The sequence below is a fragment of the Salmo salar genome, chromosome ssa07, assembly GCF_905237065.1.
Source record: "Salmo salar chromosome ssa07, Ssal_v3.1, whole genome shotgun sequence".
NCBI classification, from domain to species: Eukaryota; Metazoa; Chordata; class Actinopteri; order Salmoniformes; family Salmonidae; genus Salmo; species Salmo salar.
Genome location: NC_059448.1, coordinates 49,793,372 through 49,813,532, shown reverse-complemented (window position 1 = coordinate 49,813,532; position 20,161 = coordinate 49,793,372). Strand labels below are relative to the sequence as shown.

General features: G+C 41.0%; 1 protein-coding gene across 1 annotated transcript; it reads left to right on the top strand.

The window, feature by feature from the left end:
• Positions 1-1,758: 1,758 nt before the first annotated feature.
• Positions 1,759-11,595, top strand: LOC106609536 (globoside alpha-1,3-N-acetylgalactosaminyltransferase 1). Its single transcript, XM_014208460.2, has 7 exons — positions 1,759-1,948; positions 7,851-7,886; positions 8,222-8,263; positions 8,405-8,482; positions 8,616-8,648; positions 8,812-8,946; positions 10,582-11,595. Exons 1-7 carry the CDS (start codon positions 1,884-1,886, stop codon positions 11,282-11,284), a joined length of 1,092 nt encoding a protein of 363 aa, XP_014063935.1. The 5' UTR covers positions 1,759-1,883; the 3' UTR covers positions 11,285-11,595.
• Positions 11,596-20,161: the final 8,566 nt, after the last annotated feature.

Sequence of the window (20,161 nt, the reverse complement as noted above, 5' to 3'; positions counted from 1 at the left end):
AACTTTATGCGAAGGAGATGTGTCGCAGTGCATGAGGCAAATGGTGGTCACACCAGATACTGACTGTTTTTCTGATCTACGCCCCTACTTTTTTTAAAGGTATCTGTGACTAACAGATGCATATCTGTATTCCCAGTCATATGAAAACCCTAGATTAGGGCCTAATTTATTCATTTCAATTGACTGATTTCCTTAACTCAGCAAAATCTTTGAAATTGTTGCATGTTGCATTTATATTTTTGTTCAGAATACTTAATGAAAAGCTGAAATGTCTTGAGTCAATAAGTATCAACCCCTTTTTTATGGCAAGCCTAAATAAGTTCAGGAGTAAAACTTTGCTTAACAAGTCACAAGTTGCATGGACTCACTCTGTGTGCAATAAAATTATGTAACGTTATTTTTAAAAGATTACCTCATTTCTATACCCCACACATAAAATTATCTGTAAGGTCACTCTGTCAAGCAGTGAATTTCAACAACAGATTCAACCACAAAGACCAGCGAGGTTTACCGGTGCCTCATAAAGAAGGGCACCTATTATTAGATGGTTAAAAATGTAATAAAATGTAGACAGTGAATAGCTCTTTGAGCATGGTAAAGTTATTAATTACACTTTGGATGGTGTATCAATCACTAAAAAGATACAGGCGTCCCACTCAGTTGCCAGTGAGGAAGAAAACCTTCTAAGGATTTCGCCCAACGAGTCCAATGGTGACTTCAAAACAGAGTTTAATTATTATGATAAGAGAAAACAACATTGCAGTTACTCCACAAAACTCATCTAATGGACAGAGTCAAAAGAAGGAATACAGAATACAAATATTCCAAAACATGCATCCTGTTTGCAACAAGGCACTAAAGTAATACTGCAAAAATACAAAGTGTTATGTTTGGGACAAGTCCAATACAACACATTACTCAGTACCAATCTCCTTATTTTCAAGCATACTGGTGGCTATATCATGTTATGTGTATGCTTGTAATCGTTAAGGACTGGGAAGTTTTTCAGGATAAAAAATAAACAGAATGTAGCGAAGCACAGTCAAAATCCTTGGGGAAAACCTGGTACAGTCTGCTTTCCACCACACACTGGGAGATGAATTCACCTTTCAAAGGACAATAGCCTAAAACACAAGGCCAAATCTACACTACAGGTGATTCTACAAAGTATTGACTCGGGGTGTGAATACTTATGTTAATGTGATATTTCTGTATTTAATTTTCAATACATTTGCAAAAATGTCTAAAAACATATTTTCACTTTGTCATTATGGTGTATTGTGTGTAGATCGGTGAGATTTTTTATTCATTTAAAACAATTTGAATTCAGGCTGTAACACAAAATGTGGAGTAAGTCAAGGGGTATTAATACTTTCTGAAGGCACTGTTTGTTGAAATATGGGTGGTATTACCCTCCAGTTCATTCCTTTTCGTCAAAGTTGTTTAAAGACTTCCTCCAGCTACGTCATCGGCCTCGACCCTTGCAAGAGGAACAATATAGAAGCAATATAGAACAAAATAAGTTTTGTTAAGTAAATCAGGTGACAAATCAGGTGAAAAGGAGACTGGAGTGCCACTTTAACAAAAAAAGTGCAAGATCTTATGTTATCCCTGCCATTCAATGCCCTCCAACATAACAAAAAAAGGTGCTTAACCTGTTCCATAGTGTGTTTGTTGTTCTATAGATATATGGTGCTTATCTTACCTTACACATGAGTTTTGGTCACACCCATATTTACATAGCCCACTGGCACTATGTAGGTCTACATTTTTGCTGGTGAAACAGTAAAAGGCACAGATTCTACTGGCTTTGGGATACAGTCCTGCATTACTTCAAACACTCAAAGTTTGATTTAATAGAATTGCAAACTTTGGGAGGCACAATGCGTTTTTTCACAAATATCCGTCCTTCCATCACTCTGCCACTTCTTGGAATCCTACTTTTGGGGTATGTTGCGTTTTCCGTGTTTTATTAAGTTAAATTAGTGATATCTGATCTTTCGAGAAACTTCATCATAGAATAACATCAGAATACAAGTGTTCTCATTCTGAATACATCAGAACACAATGTATGAGTGTTGTCATACTGATGGTTTCCACGATGATGATATTATCATTCATTATGTCAATCTATGAATTTTGCGAGTACCTCGTAATGCTTACACTGCCAGAAAGATTTCAATCTCATCTTTCTAGTTAAAATGTTTTTATAATTTGCTGAGGTGTAGTCACTTTTGAGGACACAAGCTCAAGTACACAGTATGATAAAGCAACGCAGTCTCACAATCAATTCGTGCATATATGCACATAATTCATTACAGCAAATTTCGGGCGTTTTGGTGTGGCTTAATTCGTGAGAAAAGACACGAATTTTATGTGCTTCTTAATTCGTGCGAAAAGACACAAATTTAACCAGTAGGCGTCTATATTGTTTTTGCTACATGGTTACATTTTAGCCTACTGGTTAAATTTGTTTCTTTTCGCACGAATTAAGAAGCACATAAAATTCGTGTATTTTCTCACGAATTAAGCCACACAAAAACGCACGAAATTTGCTGTAATGAATTATGTGCATATATGCACGAATTGATTGTGAGACTGAGTTGATTAAGGCGGCGCTTGTGTCAAATGCATGCTCTTTGGCAATTTCGTTTAAACTAGCGCTCTGCTATTTTCCTTCGCTGGCGCCAGGGTTGGTAATTTACCAGTTTTAGATCAACTGTTTTGCTCATTGGGAAGCGTGTAAATATTTGAGATGTTGGCTTAACAAGGTGCGCCAACGTGCCAATTTCAAGCAGCGCTATTGGTGATATTTAAAACTCACCATAAAGATGGTTTTAGAGTAACGTAATTGGTTATGGAATCGATTTTGCAAGCGGAGGGGAAAAGTAGCTTAGTGAGTAGCCTTGAACCAATGGTTTATTAAAATATCACGAGCAGTCAACAGACATTCACGTTTTTTAATTAGTTTTGTCCATTTGGCTTCTGTGAAGATTTTGGACTCATTAGGTCTATGTGCAATTCGCATTGAATATAAGGTGTCAGTTTAGGGACGTCAAGTTATTTCTATAGACTGGCCATATCAACGGCGATGGTAGGCACATTTTATTATAACGTTTGGGTCGAACATGCAGTGCATTTTCGAAATGTAAATGCCATAAAGGAATATATCCACGTTGAAGCCAACGTGTGCCAGCTGCCAGCGGTGTGCACACATTGCCGTATGCTCATTGAAGGAGAGATGCGAATTATGATATCATGCCTCTAACCCGATCCTTTTTAGAAATATCGTTGTTTGATTTTAATAAAACAAATTAAAATACGTATTATAAATATTCACTATCCATGGGTTTCTGCTGAGAAAGCACATGTCTGCTATTTCTGGAGAAGTGAAAATCTGATCTGTAAAATGGTTCCATGATGTTTAGAAAATATTACATTTAGGAGCAGTATCACGGTGAGTGGACATTCCCCCTTTCTCTTTATATTGGATACTTTTCCAGCTCCTGTTAAAAGTTTGGATGTGCATAAAACCCTCCATAGTAAGTTGCCTCATACAACCCGCTGGGAATAATTATGGTGCCGGTGTAACAGTATAGCTTCCGTCCCTCTCCTCGCCCCAACATGGGCTTGAACCAGGGACCCTCTGCACGAATCAACACCCACGAAGCATCGTTACCCATCGCGCCACAAAAGCCGGACTACCTCCTCTCTTTACCATCCGTATAAAGTTATCTGTAATGTCCCTCGGTCGAGCAGTGAATTTCAACAACAGATTCAACCACAATGACCAGGGAGGTTTTCCAATGCCTCGCAAAGAAGGGCACCTATTGGTAAAATGAAATAAAAAACAGACAGTGAATAGCCCTTTGAGCATGGTGAAGTTTATAATTACACTTTGGATGGTGTATCAATACACCCAGTCACTGCAAAGATACAGGCATCCCACTCAGTTGCCGGAGAGGAAGGAAACCGCTCAGGGATTTCACCATGAGGACAATGGTGACTTCAAAACAGAGTTGAATTACTATGATAAGAGAAAACAACATTGTAATTACACCACAAAACTAATCTAATGGACAGAGTCAAAAGAAGGAAGCCTGTACAGAATACAAATATTCCAAAACGTGCATACTGTTTGCACCAAGGCACTAAAGTAATACTGCAAAAATACAAAGTGTTATATTTGGGCGCAAGTCCAATATAACACATTACTCAGTACCCCTCTCCTTATTTTCAAGCATACTGGTGGCTGCATCATGTTATGTGTATGCTTGTAATCGTTAAGGACTGAGGAGTTTTTCAGGATAAAGAAACAGAATGGAGCTAAGCACAGTCAAAATCCTAGAGGAAAACCTGTTTCAGTCTGCTTTCCACCAGACACTGGGAGATGAATATACCTTTCAGCAGGACAATAGCCTAAAACACAAGGCCAAAACAACACTGAAGTTGCTTACTGTCACGTCCTGACCATAGTAAGTTCTTATTTTCTATGGTAGAGTAGGTCAGGGCGTGACGGGGGTGTTTGTCCGTTTTTGTATTTCTATGTTTAGTTTCTAGTTTTGTATTTCTAGGGTGGGTAGTTCTTTTCCGTTTAGTTTGTGTGTACCTGACGGAACTGTCTGCTGTCATTTTTGTTTATTTGTAAGTGTTCATTCTTTCATTAAACATCAGGATGAACATATTCCACGCTGCACCTTGGTCTACTCATTTCGACGCCTGTGACAGAATCACCCACCAACAAAGGACCAAGCAGCGTGGAATGGAGCAGCGGGAAAAATGGACTTGGGAGGAGATATTAGATGGGAAAGGACCCTGGAGGCAGGCTGGGGAGTATCGCCGTCCGAAGGAGGAGATCGAGGCAGCAAGAGCGGAGTGGCGATACTATGAGGCGCTATATCCACCAAGAGGCAAGGACGAGAGGCAGCACCAAAACATTTTTTGAGAGGGGGGGCACACGGGCAGATTGGCTAAGGCGATTTTAAGACCTGAGCCAACTCCCCGTGCTTACCGTGGGGAGCAAGTGACCGAACAAGCACCGTGTTATGCGGTGATGCGCACTGTGTCGCCAGTGCGCACTCACAGCCCGGTGCGCTCGGTGCAAGCTCCTCACCGTTGCCGTGCTAGAGTTGGCCGTCAGCCAGGTAGAAGTGCGCCGGTTCAGCGTATCTGGTCTCCAGTGCGTCTCTTCGGTCCAGGTTATCCTGCGCCTGCTCTATGCACGGTACCCCCCTTTCACCAGCACAGCCCAGTTCGTCCTCTGCCGGCGCTCCGCCCTTGTTTGGCTCAAATCACCATCCAGCCAGGACGGGGTGTGCCAGCTCTAAGCTCCAGACCTCCGGTGCGCCTCCGGAGCCCAGTACGTCCTGTGCCTCCTCCTCGCACTCGCCCTGAGGTGCGTGTTACTAGTCTGGCGCCTCCTATGCCAGCTCCACGCATCAGGCCTCCAGTGCGCCTGCCCAGTCCGGGGTGTCCTGTTCCTGCTCCCCGCACTAGCCCTGAGGTGCGTGTTACTAGTCTGGCGCCTCCTATGCCAGTCCCACGCATCAGGCCACCAGTGACGCTCCTCAGCCTGGAGCCTCCAGCGACACTTCTCAGCCCGGAGCCTCCAGCGACGCACCTCAGCCCGGAGCCTCCAGCGACGCACCTCAGCCCGGAGCCTCCAGCGACGCTCCTCAGCCCGGAGCCTCCAGCGACGCTCCCCAGTCCGGAGCCTCCGGCGGCGGTCTGCAACCCAGAGCCTTCAGCTGCGGTCTGCAACCCAGAGCCTTCAGCGGTGGTCTGCAGCCCAGAGCCTTCAGCGGCGGTCTGCAGCCCAGAGCCTTCAGCGGCGGTCTGCAGCCCAGAGCCTTCAGCAGCGGTCTGCAGCCCAGAGCCTTCAACGGTGGTCTGCAGTCCAGAGTCTTCAATGGCAGTCTGCAGCCCAGAGTCTTCAGCGGCGGCCTTTAGCCCAGAGTCTTCAGTGGCGGTTGGCAGTCCGAAGCATCCGGCGATGATCCATGGTCTGGTTCCTCCGGACATACAGAAGCGGGGGGATCAGCAGGCGGTGGGGGTACTACGCCCGCAACCAGAGCCGCCGCCATAGACATTAGTCACCCACCCTACCCTCCCTTTGAGTTGTGTTTTTTTTCGGGGGGGTTGTTGTTTAGGGGGTTTTGTTGTTGGTTTTGTAGGTGCGGTCGAGTCCGCACCTTTGGGGGGTACTGTCACGTCCTGACCATAGTAAGTTATTATTTTCTATGGTAGAGTAGGTCAGGGCGTGACGGGGGGTGTTTGTCCGTTTTTGTATTTCTATGTTTAGTTTCTAGTTTTGTATTTCTAGGTTGGGTTTTGTTTGGCATGACCTCCAATTAGAGGTAGCCGGTTGTCGTTGTCTCTAATTGGAGGCCATATTTAAGTTGATGTCTGTCCCACTTGTGTTTTGTGGGTGATTATATTTTGTGAGGGTGTTTTTGCCTCCTGCGTCACGGTTTGTTGTTTTGTTCCTTCAGTTTATTTTTTGTATTGCATTAAGTTTCACTGTCCAATAAATATGTGGAACGAAACCGACGCTGCATTTTGGTCCGATCATTCGAACAGTCGTGACACTTACCAAGAAACATTAATTTTCCTAAGTGGCTGAGTTACAGTTTTGACTTAAATCTACTTGAAAATCTATGGCAAGATCTGAAAATGGTTGTCTAGCAATGATCAGAAACGAGCTTGACAGAGCTTGAAGAATTTTGAAAAAAAATGATCTTAGAGACTTACCCAGAAAGACTCACAGCTATAATCGTTGTCAAAGGTGCTTCTACAAAGTTTTGACTCAGGGGTGTGAATACTTGTGTAAATTGATATTTATGTATTTAATTTTCAATAAATGTACAAAAATGTCAAAAAACATATTTTCACTTTGTCATTAAGGTGTATTGTGTGTAGATGTGTGATTTTTTATTTATTTAAAACAATTTGAATTCAGGCTGTAACACAAAATGTGGAGTAAGTCAAGGGGTATTAATACTTTCTGAAGGCACTGTTTGTTGAAATATGGGTGGTATTACCCTCCAGTTCATTCCTTTTCGTCAAAGTTGTTTAAAGACTTCCTCCAGCTACGTCATCGGCCTCGACCCTTGCAAGAGGAACAATATAGAAGCAATATAGAACAAAATAAGTTTTGTTAAGTAAATCAGGTGACAAATCAGGTGAAAAGGAGACTGGAGTGCCACTTTAACAAAAAAAGTGCAAGATCTTATGTTATCCCTGCCATTCAATGCCCTCCAACATAACAAAAAAAGGTGCTTAACCTGTTCCATAGTGTGTTTGTTGTTCTATAGATATATGGTGCTTATCTTACCTTACACATGAGTTTTGGTCACACCCATATTTACATAGCCCACTGGCACTATGTAGGTCTACATTTTTGCTGGTGAAACAGTAAAAGGCATAGATTCTACTGGCTTTGGGATACAGTCCTGCATTACTTCAAACACTCAAAGTTTGATTTAATAGAATTACAAACTTTGGGAGGAACAATGCGTTTTTTCACAAATATCCGTCCTTCTATGGCTCTGCCACTTCTTTGAATCACACTTTTGGTGTATGTTGCTTTTCCCGTGTTTTATTAAGTCAACTTTTGATGTCTGATCTTTGGAGAAACTTTATCATAGTCTTGTGTATGTACTCTGAATACGCACCATTGTTCTTCTGTATGTGTGTCAATACTTGTGTTTGCACAGAGCTGATAATTGCATTTAACCAAAATGTACGCTTCTCTCCATACCACTTTTTTTTACATATATGTTTTTGGGCGTTGTCGATATCATAGCTGATGTACTTGGTGTTAATCCATCCTCTTTCTATCTCCTATTTAGAGTCCTGGTTTTAACATATTGTTACTCATCATTTAGGTAAGATCGGAACTTGTTTAGTGTTCATTTGTTTGTAACTTTGTCAATGATATAATCCAATCTTGATAGAAATCCAATCCCGTATATAATCCTATCAGAAAGACTCTATGCCATCATCTATTTCATAGGTGATTGCTGAAATGTAGCCTTCTAAAAAAGCCCAGTGGGCTCATGACAATGAGATTCAGGACCACAGATTAAGATCTAATTTGAGATAACATTTTCTGATTACATTACAATTGTAAATATGGAAATAATTACATGTTGCACTTCTTTTCTGTTTGATTTGACATACTAGTTAAGTCACCTAAAATTTTCCTTTTTATCTTCAACAGTGAGATGAAAAATAAGGACGTCAGAATTCTAGAAGTTTTGGGGTAAGACAATTTGGTATTACTGACATAATAAACAAACAACTTATATTTGTATACTTTTTTGTGAACCCCTAACCCTCCACAACCTCTCCTGATGCTATCCTTCAGTATTAACACAGTATTAACATTGAACCCCCTCTGAAGGTTGTGTCAGCAGGACCCTGTCAATTTCAGGCGGGAAAACTGGAGTTGTAGGACCCGGGACATGCTGTCCCCACAGGGGTGAGACTCTTCTTTGGTCTACTCTAATATAATCATCTCACCTGATACCACCTCTTTGCAAAACTCACCAACTGCAGCCATTTTGAAAGCAGTACTCTATTTTACTATGTAATATTTTGCATGGTCTTTTCAGACTCCTGTATAAGCAGCCCAGTGTGTTAAAGGGGTAAGTTATTATGAATATATTATTGTTAGTAGTAGACATAGTATCAGTAGGAGAAGGTGCATTTGGAAGTACAGGAAATGTAGTCACTATGAAAGAGTTGCTTATGATGGATTGAATATCTCTGGGCGTTCACAAGCTTCTAACATATCTTTTGTTTTTTCAGGCGCACCAATGTGTTAACTGTTACCCCTTGGTTGGCACCAATTGTCTGGGAAGGCACCTTTAATCCCTTGATTGTTGACAGCATTTACAAGCCTATGCACCTCAGCATTGCCACAACCGTCTTTGCTGTTGGCAAGTAAGTAGTCTCACACACGTCAGCCGTCCCTACCAGGATGTCTGGTAGCACTGAGCCTTAAATGTAGAATAACATTTGTAGTCGGTCATCAAACATTTCTGTAAGAAAAACAATGATAAAGCCTTGCATTCCTATTTTTTTCTCGTTGTGTTCCCATTTTGAACCATTTCATGTGTCTGAAGGTAGAACTCTGCATATCCGGCAGGCCCAGAGAGAAAATCAAGTACACATATAGGTCTACCGCTGGCCAATCAGATACCTCATATCCCCGTGTCTTTATGGTTTCCTCGAGCCTTAGGCTTTATAAAGAAGCCTCAAGCACACAGCAAAGTTGATACTGTGAAATGTTGAAACCTGTAAAGCCGTGACTAGAGAGAAACTCAAGGGCACATCTACATATTTTCCACCCAGTCTGCTCAGGGATTTGAACAAGCAACCTTTCAACTACTTAACCACTAGGCTACCATGAGTAACAGCATCAATTGGTGCATAAGGCAGAAATAATGCAGTGCAACTTGAGTTTCGCCATCAGCTGGAAGAATGTCCCCTTTTTGTCAGCGGAGCGAGGTAGAGCGGAGCGACAATGAGTCGGATGAGAGACAGCCTCACCGCTGCTCTCTCCCTCCCTCCCTCCCCTCAGAATGGCCCCATCAGATGCAGACGATCAATCCAGTAAAATCAAAAGCAAAAGATTATGCTCACTCAGCTGTGCCTCACAAGTAATACAACAAATGATATATTACCAGTGTGATCATATATATATTACCAGTGTGATCATATATATATTACCAGTGTGATCATATATATATTACCAGTGTGATGATTTAGAAATATAATTTTAAAATGGTCTGAGAAGAACAGCATTGGAATGGCAATTCAAGCATAGTCAATATGCAGTGATGATAATGTATTGGGCCTATAGCCTATTGCACAAACCACATTGCTACAGAACTGTTTTTCTAGGTTAATGTTGCTTAGGCATAGCCACGGGCAGTAGGGGTGCTGAGGGTGCTGCAACACCCCCTGATAAATTGAAAAGTATCTTCCTGCAGCCATATTTTTTAAGTCATCTTGAGTGGTAGATCTCGGCTTGATGCTGTCAAAACAGTTACTATGTAATCATATTAGATGATAAATAACCTAGCTATGGCAGCTATTAATCTACTATAGCGCCAGTCGGCTTGGTTGGTTGCTATCTCTCGTCTCTCCCTCCCTCCTCCCTGTTCCCTGTGTCACTCACTCACACTTACAGTAGCCTACACATAGAGCATGACCCCTGCTAGACCGTCACATGGACATGTACAAGAGTGACCAGTAAAAATAGGTTCAAACTTAGCTTGCACTTGCTCTGGTTACCTGAGAAGAAATGTTTAAAAAATGTACAACCCACACATTTTGTTCTTAAATGTTCCTCGCTGAAAGTTCCACACTTTTGACTGCCAACCTTTGAGTGCCTTAGTCTCCACTACACCCTTTTTCCCAAACTAGTGAGTCTCAGTCTCAGCAGGCCTACCTCAAAGTTGGAAAATATCTTGATTTAGATTACACATTATGTCATAATTACACAAAATGTAGTTATCCTCTTGCCATATGAGACAGGCAACTGAAACCTACTTGGTTCTCCTTGTATTTTAGGTATGTGCGCTTCCTGCGTGACTTCCTAGAGACTGCCGAGAAGCATTTCATGGTGGATTTCAAAGTGCACTACTACATCTTCACTGACCGGAGGGAAGACGTGCCAGCGGTGGTCCTCGCTCCCGGTAGAAATGTAACCATCATCCCAGTCCCTGGCTCCAACCGCTGGCAGGAGATCTCCTCCAGGAGGATGGAGATGATCCAGACCACCATCGAGAACCAGATAGGCAAGGAGGCGGACTACATCTTCTGCTTGGATGTGGACACGAAGTTCCACGGACGGTGGGGGGCAGAAACATTGAGCAGGCTGGTGGCCACTATTCACCCAGGTTATTATGAGCAGACCCACGAGCACTACCCTTACGAACGCCGTCTTGCCTCGCGGGCCTACATCCCCGCGGGGGAAGGAGACTACTACTATGGAGGCGCCACCATCGCTGGCTATGTGGGGGACGTGCACAAGCTGGCAAAGTACTGCCGCGAGCAGCTGGAGGCCGATGCCGCCAACTCCATCGAGGCGACATGGCAGGAGGAAAGCCACCTGAACAGATATCTCCTTTACAACAAGCCCACTAAGATTCTGTCTCCGGAATACCTGTGGCAGGACTTCAAGGCCAAGACCAACGAGGTGCAAATAATCCGCTTCTCTCAGGTCAACAAGAACTATGCAGAGGTTCGGCCCAACGTGAAGAAAAGAAAGTAATGCTGTGGCCATTGTCGCACCAAGATTCAGGATCTAGGCCAGGGAGGAGGATGCTGCTATTTGTATACATTGAAGGTGGCTGGATCAGTAAACAAGCTTATGTTGTTCCGACATTAACCTCCCTTGTTATTGTAATGGTGAGAGGTTAGTATGTCTTGGGGGTATGATATTTGTGCATCTGTAACTTTCTCACTTATCATTATTCACGATTCACTCAGGATCATCCGTAAACATGGTGCCATCCCCATTAATGTAGAAGTGTTTAGAAACATGTTCTATTCTTATTTACAATAAAAGTGATTCCAAAATGACACAATACATTACTTACCATTAATTTCTATTGGGCACAAAATTATCTCAAACACAACCAAAACAAAGAGCAAATGTATCCAACAGAGTCACAAGCTTGATGTAGTCATTGCGTGCTATGAATATGGGAACAAATACTTAATATTTTAATACTTTAATACACATGTAACTGAATTTGTCCCAATACTCCCCTAAAATGGGGGGACTATGTAGAAAAAGTGCTGTAATTTATAAACGATTCACCCGATATCAATGAAAATACCAAATTAAAGCTGACAGTCTGCACAGTATTTTTTTAAATTTCAAATCCAACCTTTTGGAGTATAGATCCAAAAGAAGAACAAATATTCACTGTCCCAATAATTACGGAAGGGCACTGTGCATAAGATTTACATAACACATTTCATGGCCCCATGTCCATCAGGTCAGCGTTTATAGACCTGGTGTGGTATGGTGCCTTCTAGTGGTGTAGCATGGCCACCGTTGAATACAGCAACTAATCATTCTCAAAATCAATAGAGGCTAATTCATTGTGTATATATACCAAATCTGGAGTCAATCTGACTTATGGTTCATGAGAAGAAGATTTTTTAAAGTATTTTTAGCATTAGCATATGTGCTAACGTGCATCTATAAGTACAGTGTGGCCATATTTGAAATGAGCAACAACAACAAAAAAATATTGATACCATAAAAAACGGATGTAATGAGTCTAAATACAAAATCTGGACTGAATCTGTTCGGCCGGACAAACTTATCTTATCTGTCCAACTTGTACTATCTGACCGCTCGGCCAAACTTATGTTATCTGGCCTCCTGGCTGAACTTATCCTATCTGGGCAGCCGGCCAAACTTATACTGTCTGGCGAGGCGGCTGAACTGATCCTATCCGGCTGTCCGGTCAACTTGCCCTATCTGGCCGACTTGACCTATCTGGGCAGCCGGCCGAACTTATCCAATGTGGCCAACTTGACCTGTCTGTCCAGCCGGCCGAACTTGTCCTATCTTTCCGGCCAGACGGACTAATCCTATCTGTCCTTCCGGCGAACTTGTCCTATCTGGCCGACATGTCCTATCTGGCCGTCCTGGCTGAATTTGTCCTATCTGACTGGCCATCCAAACTTATCCTATCTGTCCGAACTTGTCCTATCTGACCAATTTGTCCTGTTTCGCAACGAAGTATTGCCAACTTGTCCTATCTGGCCAATTTGTCCTGTCTGTCCGTCCGTCCGAACTTGTCCTATCTGACTGACTTGTCCTATCGAATTTATGCTATCTGGCCAACTTGTCCTATCTGGCCGGCCGAACTTATTTATCCTTTCTGGGGAGCCGAACAAATGTATCCTATCGTTCATCCGGGTCAAACTTGTCCTATCTGGCTGATGGGCCAACTAATTCAAACATTTTCCTTAAAGTACACTACTGGTCAAAAGTTTTAGAACACCTACTCATTCAAGGGATTTTCTTTATTTTTACTATTTTCGACATTGTGGAGTAATAGGGAAGACATCAAACTATGAAATAACACATATGGAATCATGTAGTTAGCAAAAAAGTGTTAAACAAATATTTGAGATTCTTCAAATAGCCACCGTTTGCCATGATGACAGCTTTGCACTCTCTTGGCATTCTCTCAACCACCGCTAGAGTATATATTTTTATTTAATTCAAATGTTATCGTCCCCACTACAACAACAAAATACAAAATATAATTTTGTCCTTGAAACGTTCAATTGAAAAATTGTAGAATGCCATTAATTCCTATGGAGGAATGCAGAAGCTTCAAAGCCTCATTGGCCAATACATAGCGACAGCAATCCAGGGTTAATATACACTGAGTGTACAAAACAATATGAACACCTTTCATAATGCTCTTTCAATGACATAGACTGACCTTGTGAATCCAGGTGAAAGCTATGATCCGTTATTGATGTTAAAGATGCAATATGCAGAAATCGCTTCGCCATTTCCAAGTTGCAAAAATTATAATAGTTTGCCTAATTTCAGTTTATGTGACAAAACAAGGAAGTATAGTGTAGCGAATAATTGTAACATGTAAACCGCTGTGAAATATATTTTCCATAATCAAAAATATTGTATTTTCAGCTGTTTGAAGCTGGTGTACAAAACCAAAAGAAAAAGTCGCAAAAACTCAATTTAAGAACAGGAAGCAATAATTTCTAATCCCCCATATATTTTTTGTAAATATATACAGTATCTCACAAAAGTGAGTACACCCCTCACATTTTTGTAAATATTTCAGTATATCTTTTCATGTGACAACACTGAAGAAATGGCACTTTGCTACAATGTAAAGTAGTGAGTGTACAGCTTGTATAACAGTGTAAATTTGCTGTCCCCTCAAAATAACTCAACACACAGCCATTAATGTCTAAACCGCTGGCAACAAAAGTGAGTACACCCCTAAGTGAAAATGTCCAAATTGGGCCTAATTAGCCATTTTCCCTCCCCGGTGTCATGTGACTCGTTAGTGTTACAAGGTCTCAGGTGTGAATGGGGAGCAGGTGTGTTAAATTTGGTGTCATCGCTCTCATACTGACTGGTCACTGGAAGTTCAACATGGCACCTCATGGCAAAGAACTCTCTGAGGATCTGAACAAAATAATTATTGCTCTATATAAAGATGGCCTGGGCTATAAGAAGATTGCCAAGACCCTGAAACTGAGCTGCAGCACGGTGGCCAAGACCATACAGCGGTTTAACAGGACAGGTTCCACTCAGAACAGGCCTCGCTATGGTCGACCAAAGAAGTTGAGTGCACGTGCTCAGCGTCATATCCAGAGGTTGTCTTTGGGAAATTGACGTATGAGTGCTGCCAGCAGTGCTGCAGACCATACGCCGCACACTGCATCAAATTGGTCTGCATGGCTGTCGTCCCAGAAGGAAGCCTCTTCTAAAGATTATGCACAAGAAAGCCCGCAAACAGTTTGCTGAAGACAAGCAGACTAAGGACATGGATTACTGGAACCATGTCCTGTGGTCTGATGAGACCAAGATAAACTTATTTGGTTCAGATGGTGTCAAGCGTGTGTGGCGGAAACCAGGTGAGGAGTACAAAGACAAGTGTGTCTTGCCTACAGTCAAGCATGGTGGTGGGAGTGTCATGGTCTGGGGCTGCATGAGTGCTGCCGGCACTGGGGAGCTACAGTTCATTGAGGGAACCATGAATGCCAACATGTACTGTGACATACTGAAGCAGAGCATGGTCCCCTCCCTTCGGAGACTGGGCCGCAGGGCAGTATTCCAACATGATAACGACCCCAAACACACCTCCAAGACGACCACTGCCTTGCTAAAGAAGCTGAGGGTAAAGGTGATGGACTGGCCAAGCATGTCTCCAGAACTAAACCCTATTGAGCATCTGTGGGGCATCCTCAAACGGAAGGTGGAGGAGTGCAAGGTCTCTAACATCCACCAGCTCCGTGATGTCGTCATGGAGGAGTGGAAGAGAACTCCAGTGGCAACCTGTGAAGCTCTGGTGAACTCCATGCCCAAGAGGGTTAAGGCAGTGCTGGAAAATGATGGTGGCCACACAAAATATTGACACTTTGGGCCCAATTTGGATATTTTCACTTAGAGGTGTACTCACTTTTTTTGCCAGCGGTTTAGACATTAATGGCTGTGTGTTGTGTTATTTTGAGGGGACAGCAAATTTACACTGTTATACAAGCTGTACACTCACTACTTTACATTGTAACAAAGTGTCATTTCTTCAGTGTTGTCACATGAAAAGATATACTCAAATATTTACAAAAATGTGAGGGGTGTACTCACTTTTGTGAGATACTGTATATATATATATTTTCCCCTAACCCTACCACCTCTCTCCTTATTGGAGTAAACTAATGGACAATAACATTTAGGCTTCTACTTCCAGCTTTTACATACTGTATACATTTTACGGACACAATGTATTTTACAATAGTTTGTTTTTAATCTCATCCTTCAGCTACCATCAACCCCTCCCATCTATCTCTGAAGCTCATTAGTTCGATTTTTTTTTTATTTTGCCATATATTTATAACTGTGCTGTTTCACAGAAGTTCTGAACCTATATACATTTTACGGACACAGTATATTTTACACTAGTTATCTTGTTTTTAATCCCACCTTTCAGCTCCACTCAACCTCTCCCATCTATCTCTTAACACCATACATTTTTTATTTCTATTTGCGATCTACTTTTTTAACCGTGCTGTGATGTTTCACAAAAGTTCTGAAACTTTCTATTCTCATAGTTTCTACAGATTGTAAATAAAAAATATTATTATATTATTGATCAATTGACCATTACTTTTCAAATCACCCAGTAGTGCTATCTGCAGAGTTAGCTCCAGGTAAATGTTGCACTTCTTCAACCATTCCTAGACCTGCGACCAAAAACAAGCTACATATGGACTGTACCAAAACAAAATCTGCAGAGCTGGGATGGTTGTATCCCCCATATATATAACATTCTATTGGTTGCAAGAATTTTGTATAATATTTCAAATAGAAAACTTCCAAGTTTGAATCTGACATTGTTTTGCGTATCAGTTCATAAACCATGTGCCTTGGAATCGGTACATCAAAAATCTCTTCCCAACTATTTTGCAATCTATATAGCACAGCTGTACATATTTTGGTCCTTAAATGAAACTGGTATACTTTTTCATTTATCACAATTTTCTTTAGCCAATTTTGGTCTTTAATGCATGGCAAGCAGACAAATTCCTTACTTTTCCCCCCTTCCACTTGCCTCTTCCATTTTTGTGGTAATGCTGCAATTAGTTGGTTGTAATGTTGGGTAGAGCAGACATTTCCACATATTTTTGTTAGCTGCATGTGTGACATAACTCCACCAGTTCTATTTATGATACATTTTACAAAGATTATACCTTTTTTTCATGTTTTTTTATCAATCAGTATATTTGAGTTTAACCATAATATATGTTGTGTTATCTGTTCCGTTTTTTTTTCTGGTGGATTAAACTGAAATTGCAACCAACTTTCTATGGCTTGTTTTAAAAGTAGCGATATTTTGGAAAATATTTCATTTTCAAATAACAGAAAGTGAGAGGTTGTAATCTGAATAAAGGGAAAAATGCCATTCTTGAACATATGGTGAGACATTTTTACTAATCTGCTAGAGAACCAGTTTGGATTTAAATATAACTTTTGTAGGACTGACGCCTTTAGTGAGAGGTCCAATGCTTTAATATTTAATAATTCCTTCCCTCTGAATTCGTATTCATTATATAAATAGGCCCATTTAATTTTGTCTGGGTTGCCGTTCCAAATAAAATGGAATATTTTTTGCTCATATAATTTAAAAAACAGGTCGCTAGGTATAGGCAAGACCATAAGCAAATAGGTACATTTGGATATGACTAAAGAGTTGATCAGGGTGATTTTTCCACAAATATACAGGTATTTTCCTTTCCATGGTAGCAAGATATTATCTATTTTTGCTAACTTTCTATAAAAATGTATTGGAGTGAGTTCATTTCTTTCTTTCGGGATATGTATTCCGAGTATGCTCACATCCCTGTCAGACCATTTTATTGGTAAACTACACGGTATTGTGATCCAATACATAATATAGTACACTTATCATAATTTGGTTGTAATCCAGAGAGGTTAGAAAAAGTATCTAGATCCTCTATGAGGCTGTGGAGGGATCCAAATTGTGGATTTAAAAGAAAACATGAATCATCAGCGTACACCTTTGTTTTTAAGCACCTTGTTTTGTAACACCTTGATGTTATTGTTGGATCTGATTTTAACAGCTAACATTTCGATGGCAATAATAAATAGATATGCCGATAGTGGACAACCTTGTTTTACTCCTCTTGACCGTTAAAATCTTTCTGAGAAGTAGCCATTATTAACTATTTTACACCTAGGATTACTATGCATAACTTTAACCCATTTTACAAGAGATTCTACAAAATTGAAATATTCCAGGCATGTATATATAAACTCCAGTCGTACATTATCAAAAGCCTTTTCAAAGTCAGCTATGAATACCAGGCCTGGTTTCCCAGATTTTTCATAGTGTTCTATTGTTTCCAGTACTTGTCTTATATTATCTCCAATGTGTCGTCCATGTAAAAAACCTGTCTTCTTAGGATGAATAATATTCGACAATACCTTCTGAATTCTATGTGCTATGAATTTTGCTAGAATTTTTGCATCACAAGACTGACGTGTAAGAGGCCTCCAATTATTTAAATGGTCTGGATCTTTAAATTTACCACTTGGATCCTTTATCAGTGATAATGAAATCAGACCTTGTTGAGTGTCTGATAATCTACCATTTATATCGGAGTGGTTAAAACATGCTCATAATGGCCCTCTGAGTATATCAAAAAATATTTGGTATACCTCTACTGGTATGCCATCCAGCCTTGGAGTTTTCCCTGAATTAAAGGCATAAATTGCATCAAGAACTTCCTCCTCTGTAATTTGGCCTTCCGATGACTCTCTCTGTACAGCTGTTCATTTTACATTATTAATAGATAAAACAGCCATACAATCAGCTTAGTTTAGTGCAGATGGAGGAGACGGAAACAAAAACATATGCTTTACTTCCTCTTTCAAAATATTGTTTGGTGAATCATGGGTGACTCCATCATTTGTAACAAGTTTCAGTAAATTCTTTCTGGTAGCATTTCTATGTTGAAGATTCAAAAATAATTTGGTGCATTTTTCCACATATTCCATCCAGTTCGCTTTATTTTAATAGTATATTACACTTGGTCTTTCTTGAATATGTTCCTCCATTTCCTTTTGTTTTTCCTCTAACTTACTCTGAGCCTCTACGGTACAGTTTTTATTGCTATCTATCTGTACTGTTAGTCATTCCTTTTCCTTTGTTAATATGGACTCTTTCGACCTAAATTGCTTTTGTTTTAGAGATGAGTACTGAAATCCATGGCCTCTAAAGGCACATTTAAAAGTGTCCTATACAATAAGTGGATCTGCTGAACCTATATCATGAAGGAAAAAGTCAGTTAAAAATGATTCTGTCCTTGTTAAAAACAAGTTATCATCCAATAGGCTTTGATTACATTTCCAATATTCTTGCCCACATGGAAACGATGTAAGTGTAATATACAGTGCATTCGGGAAATATTCATACCCCTTCCCTTTTTCCACATTTTGTTACATTACAGCCTTATTCTAAAATGTATTCAATTACTTTTTTTCCTCATCAATCTACACACAATACCCTATAATGACAAAGAGAAAACAACCAAAAAGTTCTACAGCTGCACCATCGAGAGCATCCTAACCGGTTGCATCACTCCCTGGTATGGCAACTGCTCGGCATCTGACCGTAAGGTTGCTACAGAGGGTAGTGCGTACGGCCCAGTACATCACTGGGGCCAAGCTTCCTGACATCCAGGACCTATATACTAGGCGGTGTCAGAAGAAGGCCAATAGAATTGTCAAAGACTCCAGTCACCCAAGTCATAGACTTTTCTCTCTGCTACCGCACGGCAAGCGGTACCGGAGCGCCAAGTCTAGGACCAAAAGGCTCCTTAACAGCTTCTACCCTCAAGCCATAAGATTTCTGAACAATTAATCAAATGGCCACCCGGACTATTTACATTGCCCACCCCCTACTTTCTTTTTACACTGCTGCTACTCGCTGTTCATTATCTATGCACAGTCACTTTACAAATTACCTCGATAAACCTGTACCCCCCCACATTGACTCGGCACCGGTACCCCCTATATATAGCCTCATTATTGTTAGGTCATTTTCTTGTGTTAATTTATTTTTTTACTTTTTTTTTTACTTTAGTTTATTTAGTAAATATTTTCTTAAGTCTATTTCTTGAACTGCATTGTTGGTTAAGGGCTTGTAAGTAAGCATTTCACGGCGTATTCGGCGCATGTGACAAATAACATTTGATTCTATTTATTTTGTGCCACCAGGGCCACAATAATACCCCCCCTCTCTGATTATCCGAGTGCAACCCCCTCCCCATACTTTACTGCAGCTAGTGTTGCAATTGTCACTCACTTAACTCCACACTTTTCCAAACACAAAAACACACACCACACCTTCCATCACAATACATCCGTACATACCCACATACCGCTTCTTAGACTTTCAATGAGAATGACAGATCTATAACTCACATCTCTATGTAAATTTGTTTGCCTAAAAATATGACATATTGCAGCATTAAATCCATTTCAATCAGTGTAGATGAATGGGAGGAGACAGGTTAAATAAGGATTTTTAGGTGTTGAGATAATTGAGACATGGATTGTGTATGTGTGCCATTCAGAGGGTGAATGGGCAAGACACACTATTTACGTGCCTTTGAACGGGGTATGGTAGTAGGTGCCAGGCGCACCGGTTTGTGTTATGAACTGCAACTCTGCTGGGTTTTTCACGCTCAACAGTTTCCCGTGTGTATAAAGAATGGTCCACCACCCAAAGGACATCCAGCCGACTTGACACAACTGTGGGAAGAATTGGAGTCAACATGGGCCAGAATTGTAGAATCCATGCCCCGACGAATTTAGGCTGTTCTGAGGACAGGGGGT

Excerpts from the sequence above, each read along its gene's own strand:
- LOC106609536 (XM_014208460.2), top strand. The coding sequence starts at position 1,884 with ATGCGTTTTTTCACAAATATCCGTCCTTCCATCACTCTGCCACTTCTT. Across the intron at positions 7,887-8,221 it reads TATTGTTACTCATCATTTAG|TGAGATGAAAAATAAGGACG; the intron begins GTAAGATCGGAA and ends TATCTTCAACAG. Across the intron at positions 8,649-8,811 it reads CAGCCCAGTGTGTTAAAGGG|GCGCACCAATGTGTTAACTG; the intron begins GTAAGTTATTAT and ends TTGTTTTTTCAG.